This window comes from Periophthalmus magnuspinnatus, chromosome 19 (assembly GCF_009829125.3).
Source record: "Periophthalmus magnuspinnatus isolate fPerMag1 chromosome 19, fPerMag1.2.pri, whole genome shotgun sequence".
NCBI lineage: Eukaryota > Metazoa > Chordata > Actinopteri > Gobiiformes > Gobiidae > Periophthalmus > Periophthalmus magnuspinnatus.
This window is the reverse complement of record NC_047144.1, coordinates 9,086,998-9,100,204: the sequence shown is the minus strand read 5'-3', so window position 1 is coordinate 9,100,204 and position 13,207 is coordinate 9,086,998. Positions and strand designations below refer to the sequence as shown.

Below are 13,207 nucleotides of genomic sequence, written 5' to 3'. Positions count from 1 at the left end.
AATATTATTTACTAGATGGTTTTGTGCGTGTCTTCATCTTTTCAGCGTTTTGTTTTTACTTTGTTTCAGGTCAGTTTCCTGTCACTTTTGTGGAGGAGGTCACCATACCCAGCGCTAAGCCTGAAGATAGACTGTATGTGTGTATCAGTGACTTTAGCTCAGCAGAACCTGGAAACCTGTCCCTGAAAAAAGGTATGCATTTAAAGAATGTTAATAATGGTATTAAATTAGTTATTATTTACTGTATGTCAGTTACATATGTGATTTGATTTCCTGTGTGTGAGATATTGTTTTAAATGCTGTTCTCTCACTTAGCTTAACGCTGCTTGTTGCAGGATGTATTCAGGTAACTGGATCCTCTGTGTTGTAGTGAAGTTGTGCTGTGACCTTTGCCCTGCCTCTTATCCATAACTATAAACTGTCTCTTTAAGCTAAATTGGCTTAAAATGTTCAATAAAATGTATACGATCAAGATGAGAAAAATACCAGAGTAATATTTTATCTATTAAATGTTCTTAATTAGTAGTTGTATTTAAAAAATAATAATGATATAATAAAATGCTGTTGATGTAAATGTATACCATAAACAATCTGATTGATTTACTTTCTCAACTGACCAGTAGATGTCACTACAGCGTAAACAAATGCAGACAGGTCTTTGTCCAGTGATCCCAATGCCCCATAGTCTGCACTGTTGAGGTCCTTCATTGTAGTAAATACGGTGAATGCCATTATAATGGTGTTAGAAAATTCCAGACAAGTCAAGGAATGTCTGCATATTTCAGAAACATCAACACTTTATTCAAAAACAAATACAATATGTCTGAATCCTAGTTGTGACTGTTATTGCCAAATAGTAATGTCATAACTCACCACCATTTCCTGGATCATAGGAAAAGGTTTTCATTGGCTGTCTCAGTTTGATGTTCATTTCCAGGAGGATTGTGTTGGTACAGGGCACAATGGGAGGTGGAGCCACAGGTCCGAGGAATGTGACCCCCCTGACTTTAGACAGCAGTACGCATTCTTGTAATCCTTCAATCTGAGGATATATGTATACAAACCCCACTCAGGGCATTAAGGGCTGAGGGAGGGCTGTGCTGGACTCAGAAATAATGTTTGTTTGTGCTTGTGCACTGAAAATGATGACATAGGTAATTCAGTAGCCTTTTCAAAATAAACAGCCTCTCACCTTTATCCATATAGAAAGCATTCCTATGTTAAAAAGTTGTATTAACTGTTTTCACTATATTATTTTACTTGTAAGGTATTGTCTGTTTTTTTTTTATTTTCCAAACATATTTATTAATACTATGAGTTCTCTAACAGCGAGATTGCTAGATTGGTAGAGCTGTTTGCCCTATCTTATCTTTCCCTTACTTTGCATACTGTTGTATTCTTGGACAAAACATTTTAACCTTTCCAGTAGTCAAGTTAACCTCTAAATTATTATAATTGTAGACTTGGAATGCATTCACATTGCAAAATCACCACATCAAAATTAAAACTAAATCAAACCAGGACAAGTGTGAACACAGTATAATTGATGATCATGTACTGTTTTTTACTCTGGTTATGTCTGAATTGTCTTTTCTCTCCTCAGGTGATATGGTGGTCAAGGAGACTGGAGGCTCCATGAACTTGAGTGAATCATGGCAGCGTGGACGAAACGCCTGGGGGGTACGTGGGCTCTTTCCCTCGTCATGTGTGAAAGAGCTTAACCTGTCCTGTCGCTCACGGTTACTCTCTGAGCGCTCTATTCAGTCTTCAGAACTTCCCCCGTACGCCCTGGGACAGGCCAGGGCCCTTATGAACCTCCATGCTCAACTCAACGAAGAACTAGACTTTCGAGAGGGGGACTTGATTATTATTACTGGTGTTCCTGAACCGGGCTGGTTTGAAGGCGAGCTAAACGGGTGCAGAGGGATATTTCCAGAGGGATTTGTCGAATTGTTGAGTCCACTTTGCTCCCCACATGTACCTATGGACTGCCCCTACTTAAACAATGATTGTGATACTAATTATGGAGATGATATGGGAGAAGGGACTGATGAGGAGGTGGTACAAGAAGCAAAGGCTTTTGAACAAGAACAGCAAAAAGACAGTGTCATTGAAGAAATTGAGGAAGAGGATGAAGAGGGTGCTGTGTACGGCATAGCATTGTATGAATTTCGAGCTATGGAGCCGGGCGAACTGGACTTTGACGTAGGTGACCGTATACGGATTTTAAGTACTTTGGAAGATGGTTGGCTGGATGGTAAGCTAAAAGGACAGCATGGTATTTTTCCACATCGTTTTGTCAAAATAGAAGGCGCAGACCAGCCAAAAACGCAAGAAGAAACTGATGAAATCCAAATGGAGGAGGAGGAGGAGGAGAAGGAGAACAGCTATCCTTCAGATGATAGCTCATGTCATGTGACTTCTCATGAGTGGAGAAGCTATGAGGACAATACAGTTTGGGATTTGGACTATTTTGAGGAGCAGAGATGGCAAAGTGAACAGACAAGTACAGGTAATCAATCTTATAATAGTAGGGAGAGAGATAGGGGTAATAAGTTGGATCAACAAACTTCTAGACCTGGACGACGACCACCAGAGAGGCCAAAATCTGCCCCTCCCCCTAGACCAAAACTCCCCCCAAGACTCAACCTACCTGCACATAATAATAGGCACTTCAATCAAAGTAACACAACTAGATCTAATCATACAAGTAATAATAGACATCTGAGACCAAAATTGTCGCACAGTTTAACTCTCCCTAACTCTTCCTCAAGTTGGTCAAAAGACAGCAGATCTCAGCATAGACCTCCAGTGGATGGTAGGAAAAATGCAAGTTTGAGTCAGGCATTGGTTAACCTTCTTGATAGTGAAAAGCAAGCAAGGCCAACTCGTCATGGAAGTTACAATGATGCAGATAGGTTGGGCAAAGCAGAGACACTGCCTAGATCGCAACAAAATAATTCAAATGGAAAACGTTCATCTATTACTTTGGAAGCTCTTGCAAACACTGCAAGTGATTTAGAAACCAAGCTCTCCCAGCAGCTATTTGAATTTGAAAAAAGTTTGGTGTCATCTTTGAGTGACAATAATATGAACCAAGGGGACCCAAGCAACCATTTTTCAAGGCATTTTTCTATACTGGACTACAATAGTGAAAGCGATATAATCCGTGGCACTTCAAATTCACCCGTTTCCCATTTATTACAATCCAACTCTGCATCTTCTTCACTGGAGAGACGCAGGACACTCCGACCACCCCCACCCCGCCCAAGAGCGCATCGCCCCCTTGTGCCCGCTCCCCGCAAACCAGCCCGCCCTCCTCCAAGCCCCCCAGCTCGTATCTTAAGACAAAATACAACCCCAGAAAGACTGGATTATGGAAATAACCCTATTTTCTACAATCCTGAAGAGCCAGCCATGGACATCTTAGACCAGCCAATAGCAACTGAAGAATATGGTGATCTTGCTTTGGCACAAGAAGAGGAAATCCAAAAACAACTGGATGTTGAGAAAGAGTTAGAGAGAGAGTTTGAGATGCAGAGGGAAGAAGAGGAGAGGTACCAGTTGCTGTTAAGGCTGCAGGAGATCGAAAACGACATAGAGGCCTACGCACACACTGCAGAGGAGCTAAGGATGATGCTGGAGGAGGAGGAAGATGATACGGCCCGGATGCAAGCGCTTGAGAATTTAGAGTTCTGTAACTACACACTGGAGACGCTGGCATTGGAGCAGCAGCAGCTACAAGGTGTGTAAGAGGGGATGCGTGTTCTGTATGTGTGTGTTACTTTTTAATTTACTGGGCAGGGACAATGCAGTGAGACTTTGATAATTTTGGAAATATTGTTAGTTTTCTTCCAAATGTTCTTTATATTTATATTGCCAAAACTTTTACTCACATTTATGTTAATTTCTTTGTTGGAAGCATCATTAATATGAATACAACCAATGACAAAATAATGTAAAAATCTGTATTGCACCTGTGAGGTTAATATATTGAACTTTTTATTAATGTATTTTTGACCAAACTCGAAAAACATATTTTCCTGAAAACTTGAACACTTGTTTGTTGCATGTTGGTTTTCAATTATGTTCATTTGTAGTCCTCTGCTCGGTTCATACTTTGGCATCTCTGCACTTTTTCACTTAGGTTCGAGGTGCATTCCAGCTTATAGTGAGAAAGCAGGCATTGCACATGGGCCTCGGGTCTCTTTAATTTTCCAGGGTTGCTCCGTTAGTGGCAGCTGAATTTCCAACCTGAATCTCCTTCTCCATCATCTGTTCATTTTATGGGAGTTAAGAGTCAGGGCACTAGGTGTGGTTGGGACAGTTCAGTTTAGCTTTAGTCCAACAAAACCATGACCCACATCAACAAAGGATCAAGAAAGTGGTTGTGGTGTTTTGAGGCATGGCTTATGGTGCGTTTCACTACTTTGTTTGGAATCACTCGAGGAAACAGAGGGGCACAGCTGAAGGTAGGACTTGGCTCTTTAGATGTTGCCCATTTTGGTTGTCACAGCAGTAGAAATGGTGAGTGTGAGAGATAATGATCATATTAAGGTTTGAGATTGGAATCAGTTCTCATAAGTTTGAATCTGCCTTATTTTGTGTGTTGTGTGGTATATTTAATAATAATAAACATTTTATTATACTTGCGCCATCAGGACGGTGACAACTTTTAATGTTGTTGAAGTTTTTATGGCATAATGTCATACATGTAAGTAAACATTAGGGAAGATATACTCTTGACATTTTAGACTTTAGATTTTAGGTTTAGGCCCCCTGTTGAGACAGTTTAGAGTAGACTAAATATTCACCATTCTTTATTTTTATGGAAAGCCAAACTTCCTCTTTTTGTTCTGTGGAGCAGTGTCCTGTTTGAAATTGCACAATGTAATTTTTCTTTTTTTTAAAAGATTTTATTTCATACTAATTTTATATAGATTAATTCTGCTCCAATCTGTGTCTGGTTTGTGCAACAAGCGTAAATGAAAGGAAGTCTAGAGTTTGTTAAATTTTGGTGCTTTTATCAATATTTCAATTTAGCAATAATTCATGCAAATCCTTACAATAACAGGACTTAAACTTGAAGGCACGAACAAGTTTCATTGGCTCCAAGTGACTCTACAGCTAATTTTGTAGTTCCCATTTGCACATCACAGGTATTTACATTTGTATTGTCTCAACAGCAAAGTCACAAATTCAGTCACACTTATTTAGCATGACATTTGATTCTAACACTAAGATTATTAACACATTAGCCAAACACAAAACCTTATACAATGATATGTTAGTGGTATATCATGGTGTGTACACTGCAAATTCCTTTTGCAAGTGAAAGTTGGTATGTTATGGGAAAGCATATATCTTTGTTGTGGATGGGTCTAAACCTATTGCTATTATATTACTCATAAAGTCTCACCCAGCGGTGAGGGTTTCCGTGCTTTTGTAGGGTGTGTTGCGCATGGCGTATTGTTACAGGACAGGTAATAGTGTCAGGGAGAATTTTGGCTTATAGTCTTGTAGTGGTTCAAGTACTGTATTTCTGGACTTACATACTACTTGATATTTAAAAGTAATTAATTTGCATTTGTGAATTTATTTATTTAGCAGCTGTGATTTTTGTCATTTTTATGTGATTACTTTTAGTCTTTAAGGTTTACTTTTCCTTTAGTTCATTCCTGTTGTGAACTTAGACATTTTATAGTCATATTTTTTCCACACTTATATATTTTTTTTCCTTTTAAACTATGTTCCATTACTTGATTTAGATGCTCACTGGTCCCGACAACGGTTATTTTTTATCTATAAAGGCCACAATGTGTTTTTATGTTGTCTTCTTATTATAAATCCTAACATTTTGTTAATTTATATCCAAAAGTATCTCTGACCAAACAACAATCAAATAACATATTTATTGTAGGTCTGTATACTTGTTCTGAGTGCTCATTAGGACACTTTATTACTTTGACCTTTCCACCTTTTATAATACCTTAAACCCTCCATTAAAATGCCCCTCTTGGTTTCCTTGCCACCAAGCCATTAGCTGTTTCAATTTCTGCCAGTTTCAAGTTACCCGTGAGGACGCTAAAATCCCTTGTTGAAATACTGCTCTATTCGTGGAAGTCCTGGAGTGTCTAGATGCATTAGATGTTGATGATGTTTTCCACAGTTTTATTCATGTTTTAAAGCGCAAACAACAGCAGGAGTAAAGGAGACAGTATTTGACATTCCTGTAGTTGACACACGCACACAGAGAGTTTCGGTCTTATGCCGCCACTGAGAGTCAAGAGTCTCAGTCCTGATAATTAGACTGAACAATGTGAAGAACAGCTGCATTAGCTTACATGCAAGACTGACTGCTGCATGTTTTCTAAGTAACACAATATAAATGAGTTAGACAGAAACTACAGAAACTAGTAGAGGTGAAAGGGACCTGCTTATCTACTAATATCACTAAACACTAACATTCATGCATTAGAGGACACTGTCACTGCTTTTATGTGGGAGTGAGTACTTGGCACTATATAGGTGCAATACAAATGCAAATGCATAAAGACAGTGTTTACGCTACCTTTGGGAAGTATTTGCATTTTCCAGTAACTGTAGTAGTACAGTAGTTGTAGTAGCTGGAGTATAAATAATTAAGAATAATCAAAATATATTTTAGCAAAACATATATGTTAAAAAAAATCTTTATTTAGGTGTAAGTATCAGACAAATATAAAAGAATTGTAACCTTACCTGTATGTGCTGAACTATCACTATCACTCTATATCATTTTGGAAGAGAATAAAATAACAACATAAACAAAACCCAGCTCTTATTGCCCTCTGCTAGTTGTAATAGTAGTACGTAGTAGTTCTGGTAGTAGTTTGTTTTGGTGGGTCATATTGTCAAATTAAAATCCCTTTTAAATTTCCAAACCACATTTGCCCTTCTGTAATATTTTTTGTTTTATTTGATTTTCTTCTGCTTCTGGAAACTCTACTTGTTTTTCCCAGTATCACGTGTGGAGTACTTTAAACCTGTGCTTGCTGGTCCAGCCTCTCGGGGTGGGGGAGGGATATATTATACTCTTTCTTTATGAATAGAGCTGAGTTTTTTCTCACACTGAAAGATTGTGTCACTTCTGAGAGTAGGACAGTCCTCAACAAAGGCTCATTGTAAAGTGTGCAGCTACTTTTCTAGTGCACTGCCCCAACTAGGCAGTGTCCTCACAGTAATAATTCTCTTTTACATTTATCTAGTGTGAATCTTGGACCTAGTTTTAGCTCTGATGATTTTGTTGGTACCTTGCAACAACTTTTTTCACTTGTACTATTTACAACTTAAGTACGAATTTTGAATCTCCTGGCTCATCATTTCGATAACCCTTATCATCTGAAAGTTAATTTTAAGATTGGTTTTGCCAAAGGTTACATTTGTGTGTTTTCTTTTGTATTTTTAAAGTGCTAAATCAAAACCTTTTATACAATTATTATGCTGCAATAAGTTTACAGGACTCAAAGCACATTTGATTAATTAACTAAGCTGGCCCACACAAAGCATTGACTTTTGTTAGAAAGATATCAACAAAAAGAAACAACATTTGGTGGCAGTCCATGGGCCCCAAATCCAGATTATAAAGCTAGTCTTCCATCACATAAAATCTGCAGGCAGACTGTTTTGCTGCAAACAGAAACTCTGGCCAATTGAAACACAGGGAGGGGCTAGTCAGGCTAATCCTCCACTCATGTGACTTCAACGAATCATTAACCTTATCAGGCCCCTCCCACTCTAACCCTGCCCCCCTGCCGTTGCTGTGATTGGCTCAGGCAGTGTTAGGGTGGGGGCCAGGGTGCTGTGCTTGGAGCAGGGAGGTGTAGGAGCCAGGCAGTCCCACGGAGAGCCAGACAAGAAAACAAGTGGAGGAGTTTGGGACAATATGCCTGACAGGTGGAGTCTAAACCCAAGGCCTTTGTTATGGAACGTTGTGGAATTCCGGAGTTTGGAAAGAGGAAATAACTGAACAGGAAAAGTGGCTACAGACAGACGGCTGTGATGAAGAGCCCTGTGGCGTACGGGAATCCGGTCATGTTTGGTCAAATGGAGTGGTATCATCATGCCGCTGCCCCCCCCATGAGGAGGGGCAAGAGCGTGGAGGAGTTGGGAGACGCTGGCTGGGCTAAAGAACAAGAAAGATTAGCACATCTACAACATCTACACCATCTTCATCAACTCCAGCAGCAACAGGTGGGATATCCTGGTTATGGAATGGTGCATCCTCCTTCACCTGCGATGGTTCCGAGTCCAGTTAGCCCAATTCAGGCTCCGGGTTTTCCGATGCCAGTCCATGGTGGTATGGTCCATGTCCAGCAAATGGTGCCAGTTGGTTCGGTACCTCCTCCTCAAATGCACATGCCACCGCAATGGCCAGTTAACCAAGCTCAAGTTGAAAAGCCGAATGTTTACTATCATCCGGGTTCAGAAAATGGGCACCTTGACGTGAGGATATCTGAATGGAAAGGAAAGCATTGTTTTTACCAAGGTCCAGAGGATTCCCAAAATCAGGAATACAATACAAGGGTACAAGCAGAGCATGACAATACCGACTTCAGTTATGAAGATACCAAACATGAGGAGAACAGGAGGAGGAGAGAAGATTGGGATCAGGAGAAGAACCATCATAAAGACCGTTATAGACACAGGAGACACTCAGAGGAATGCTTGGACAGGGAATACAGCCGGAGATATGACGATTGCTATGGCGACCGCTATGGTGACCCTGATCAGGACTATCACGACAATCGGAATTATAAGGAACGTGATGATTACTATGAAAGGAGAGACAGGTACGCAAGAAGAGACAAGTACTACAACCAAAAAGATTATGATGAGGACTATTATGAATCGAAAGAAAAGTACAGGGATCACTACAGGGAACGAGACAGATACTATGATAAGAAAGATGACTACTATGATAAAAGAGAAGACGAACGTTATGACTCTAGGGACAGATATAGTTACAATCAAAGAGGTGAGGAATCTTACAGTAAAAGACGTGGACATTATGAGACTAAACAAGATGACCATGACAGATATAGAGAGATGGACAGGTCTAATAGGTACAAAGATATAAGTGATGATAGGAGAGAGGACCACTACAGTAGCAGCAGGAGAAGAGACCCTTATAGAGAAAAGGACCACTATGAAAGAAGAGACCGATACAACTATGATAGAGAAGAGCGACTCTACGACAACAAACCAAGAGATCGGTACCGCGATTTACGCTCCCTTTCTGACGATTCACGATATGAGGAGTACCCCCAAAAGGACGGCAAAAAAACCCACTGTGAAGAATGGGTGGAACAGCAGAACAAGAAGCTGGAGTTGGGTGACTCTTTTGAGGATCCAGGAGTGTACCGGGGCTTCGAGGACATAGAGAAGGGATATGAGTCTAGCACCGGGAGTACCAAAAGGGGTCGAAAACCAGTCTATGTGGGATCTCTGGATAGAAACAGCTTCTACAGGAAGACTGCCCCGAGTTCCTTGCGAAACTCTCAGTTCGCCACCACCAGGAAACAAAAGAAAGGTAAACACAACTCAAGCAATGGTGAGATAAGAGTGTTCACATGTTAAGAGGTAATATATGTGTATGTTGTCAAAATGGATGAGAAAGGGTGTAGTATTGAATCTATTGTTCAATACTTGTAGTTGACTTTTTAGTTTGGTATTGTCTCTAAGAATGTAAGAGAAGAAACATCAGCCTATTTAAAGCATTTTCTACTACAGGGAAAAATCTTTTAACTCATAAAACCCTTATATATGTCATAATGGCATTCAATCCACTAACTACTTCTTTTAAAGAGTATAGTTAATCTTTTTAAAGTTTTAAAGCTAGGCTACTGATTTTGATAGCAAACCACATCAAAGTGACCAATGTTATTAACTTCCCTAATCTCTTAAATAATCATAGTAAAAGCCTTCATTTAAGCTTACCCTTAGTTTAAATCATGTTTCCCACATCTAAAACGTTTGTACTGCACACTCACTAACTTCTATTAGATCAAAATGTAAGAGAACAAGGTGTGTTGCTGCGTCCATAAACAGGAAGCTAGTGGTGGTTAGTGTCTCATTCGTGACCTTTAGAGATCCTTGTCTAATCAATTTGGCAAAAATGCTGATGAAGTAAGCACCCTCCCATTCTGTGAGTAAGTCAGTATCACCCATCTCCTCAGAGGGAGCTGGTATGTGTATGTGAATGGACTTGAAAAACTAGTCTCACAAGGGTAGAGGTTTTGTTGTCCGTCATTCACTCAGGTTGTTTTTCAGTTTTTGAGTGCCATATTTTGCATAGCTAATGTTGGATGAAACTAGTTTGAGGAGTTGTTCTAATGCCAAAGGTTAGCTTTTTATTACCTTTATGACAGAGACACCTAGAGTTGAAACAAATGAGTCCAGTGGAGTGTCTGACTGAAAAACACACTCAGCCTTATCTCTCTTAACTGAAAGCATGTGTCCTCAGGCTAAAGCTGTATCATGTAACTTAATCTTAATGTTTGTTGTATGGAGCCCATATCCTTAAAGATCGTGAAGATTTTAACACACACATTTTGAAACATAAACAATATTTCCATTGACAGTGTTGTTTCTGCCCTGAGGTGTAATCACATGATCACCCGCTGTTAAGATTTGTAATTTTTCACCCGTGTTTTCAGAAATCTTAGCCAACAAGTTACATATACTTATTGGGTGAACCTGTTGTATTAAGTTGAAGAAATAGTTCATTGGCTAAACACAGATTTACAGATTGTTTTCTGTTGATACCCATTTTGAACTTATCTTAGTTATCTTAACTGCTTAGGCCCAAATGCATCATTTTTACACAATTTGGGTAAGTGTTTACAGTTCTTCACAGTCAAAGTTGAGTCAATACAGATATAACAGATGACGTACATAGTCAGACCTAAGATTAAGGGAGTGTGTAGATGGTAATACTGGAATAGGGCTTGGCAACAAGCAATAGTCAAGATGAATTATATCAAGATTGTATGCTAAATTTATGTCTACATACCCCAACTTGTTAACATTGGCACTTGACTTCAAAGTCTGTACATATCTGCTGTTTAGATTTCTTTATTTGCTCACTTAAAACAACCTTGACAATGAGTAGTTGATATAGGACTTAATTTACCAGAATACATTTGGTTTCCTCTTGATTTCTGGGGGTAACAAAATATTTTATGGACAATATCTGAGACCATTATAATGTGTATGGTCCAGTTAGTGTTTACTCTGTTACACTAGTCCAAAAGTAACTACTAATTTACAACATAAACACTGATTATAAAGTGCTCATTTCTGAAAATAAATTTGCTGAAATATTTGAAAGTGTCCCTTATGTGCTTTTGATACTAGATTGATCACACTTGTCACGCTCTTGTGTCTGTCTGAGTAGTAGCAGGTGGCGCCCCTTCGGACCACCCCTCCCCCAGTCACCTACAACACCCTCGAACTACCATAGATCCAATTCAGGAGTCCGTGTTTAATCTCTAGCGTCAGCATTGTGAGTAGATAGTGGGGGTCTGTCTGGTGCCAGTTTGTGACTAGTACCTCCTCCTCCTTCACTATTTGTCTGATATTCATGTGTGTGCGTGTGTCCATGTGTGTGCGTGCGCGTGCAGTTTGGAGGCTTACAGGCTATTAATGTTGCCATGTTTGAAAAGGCCACATGGACATTTACTCTCTTTACTCTGGCACCATCTTCTCGTCATCCTTTAATCTTGTTAAATTGTTTCAGCGCGGTCAGGACTTTGGAGAGCACTTGATTGTACAGGCTAAAAACATTACAGCATCATGGCAGAGTGGTTATAGGGTGGACAGTGGTTCAGTGACATTGAGGTGACGCAGGAATATCAAATTATCATTGTGTATAGGTCTAAACAGATAAGCCTACTATATGAGTCTTATATTTGCAATATATGAGCACATTGCTAGAGCTCCACAATATTTTAGTTTGATTGATGATGTCTCTTTACTTTTGACTTTACTTTTAAGCATTGACTTGTTATATTCAGTGTTACATGTTGCAGTTATACTGCTCTTCTTCATCTTAGTTTGGCTTCTTTCCTGTTACAACCACTGCATGGAGTAGGCTGTTTTGCAGAGTTAGTATTAATTTGTGATCATTTGTTTGAACATTGTAGTTCAGTTTATTTGCTATAAGTCTATTAACACATTTCTCAGGGTGTATGTTGTTCTCACAGTAACTAGAGTGCACCGGTGTTGGTAATATTGTGTGCAGTAGTGGGTCAGTAATATGCTACCCCTATGAAAAAACCTGCTACTCAACATTTTCTCAGATAGTAGTGTGGGAAAAGGTGAACTAGTACACAGAGTGAATACTTACTGCTATACTTATTAATTAAAGATAACAAATTCCTATCATTATTATTGTTGCGTTGTTGTTGTTGTTGTTGTTGTTGTTGTTGTTGTTGTTGTTGTTGTTGTTATTACTGACCACTCTGACTTACTATGTTCATGTGTCTCGTATTGCATTGGAGTGACACATTTCTTTGTATGAGCTGGTGTTGCTTATGAAAACATTAACTAAGAAATTATTCCCCTGCCTTCAGTCAGCCAAATGCAGTTATGAAACACTTAAATAATAGTGGTAAAAATTTTAGGAATTGTTATTATCAATCTAGCGTATCTCCCATATTTATTAACAAGCAAAATGTATTAATACACATTGTTAGTATACATTGTATGTATGTTCAGTTTTGATAGCTGTTAACTAAATGTAACATTATATTTAGTTAAAGAGCGCTTAACAGAAAACATCTGATCTGCATAATGTATATCTTTGAGTCCAAGTAGATCCCTCACCACTCAATTATTGCAAGAGACCAATGCAGAAGTTTTTCTAGTTTTCACTTTGTGTGAAAATTGTGTCTTGAACCTTCTTGGACCTCCTTTCTGCTAGAATTGTTACTAAAACTTTATTTCTGGCCAGTCTACTCCTAGACTTTTGCACAAAGCAATACATGTATTTCAATATTGTATTACAGTATATAAACGCAATAGTTGACTTATTGTGAAAACCATTCTCCACCCTGAGGCAGGCACCTGTCTTTTCATGTTTTGCAATTAACAGGTGTCAAGACATGATCAGACAACATTAAATCGGCTAACAGTTTCCCACACTATTTTCCCAGGCAGGATAGCT

General features: G+C 39.1%; 1 protein-coding gene across 4 annotated transcripts in view; it reads left to right on the top strand.

The window, feature by feature from the left end:
- The window catches only part of dnmbp (dynamin binding protein), a 34,056-nt gene that overhangs the window by 8,271 nt on the left and 12,578 nt on the right, over positions 1-13,207 (top strand). For 3 of the 4 annotated variants that reach the window (XM_055229877.1, XM_033985340.2, XM_033985339.2), the window contains exons 3-4: positions 70-192; positions 1,604-3,745. In XM_055229877.1, coding sequence (XP_055085852.1) covers positions 70-192; positions 1,604-3,745 — 2,265 coding nt within the window. Of the gene's footprint in view, positions 1-69; positions 193-1,603; positions 3,746-7,862; positions 9,572-13,207 lie in introns of those variants that run through there. The other variant, XM_033985341.2, reaches the window with a different exon arrangement.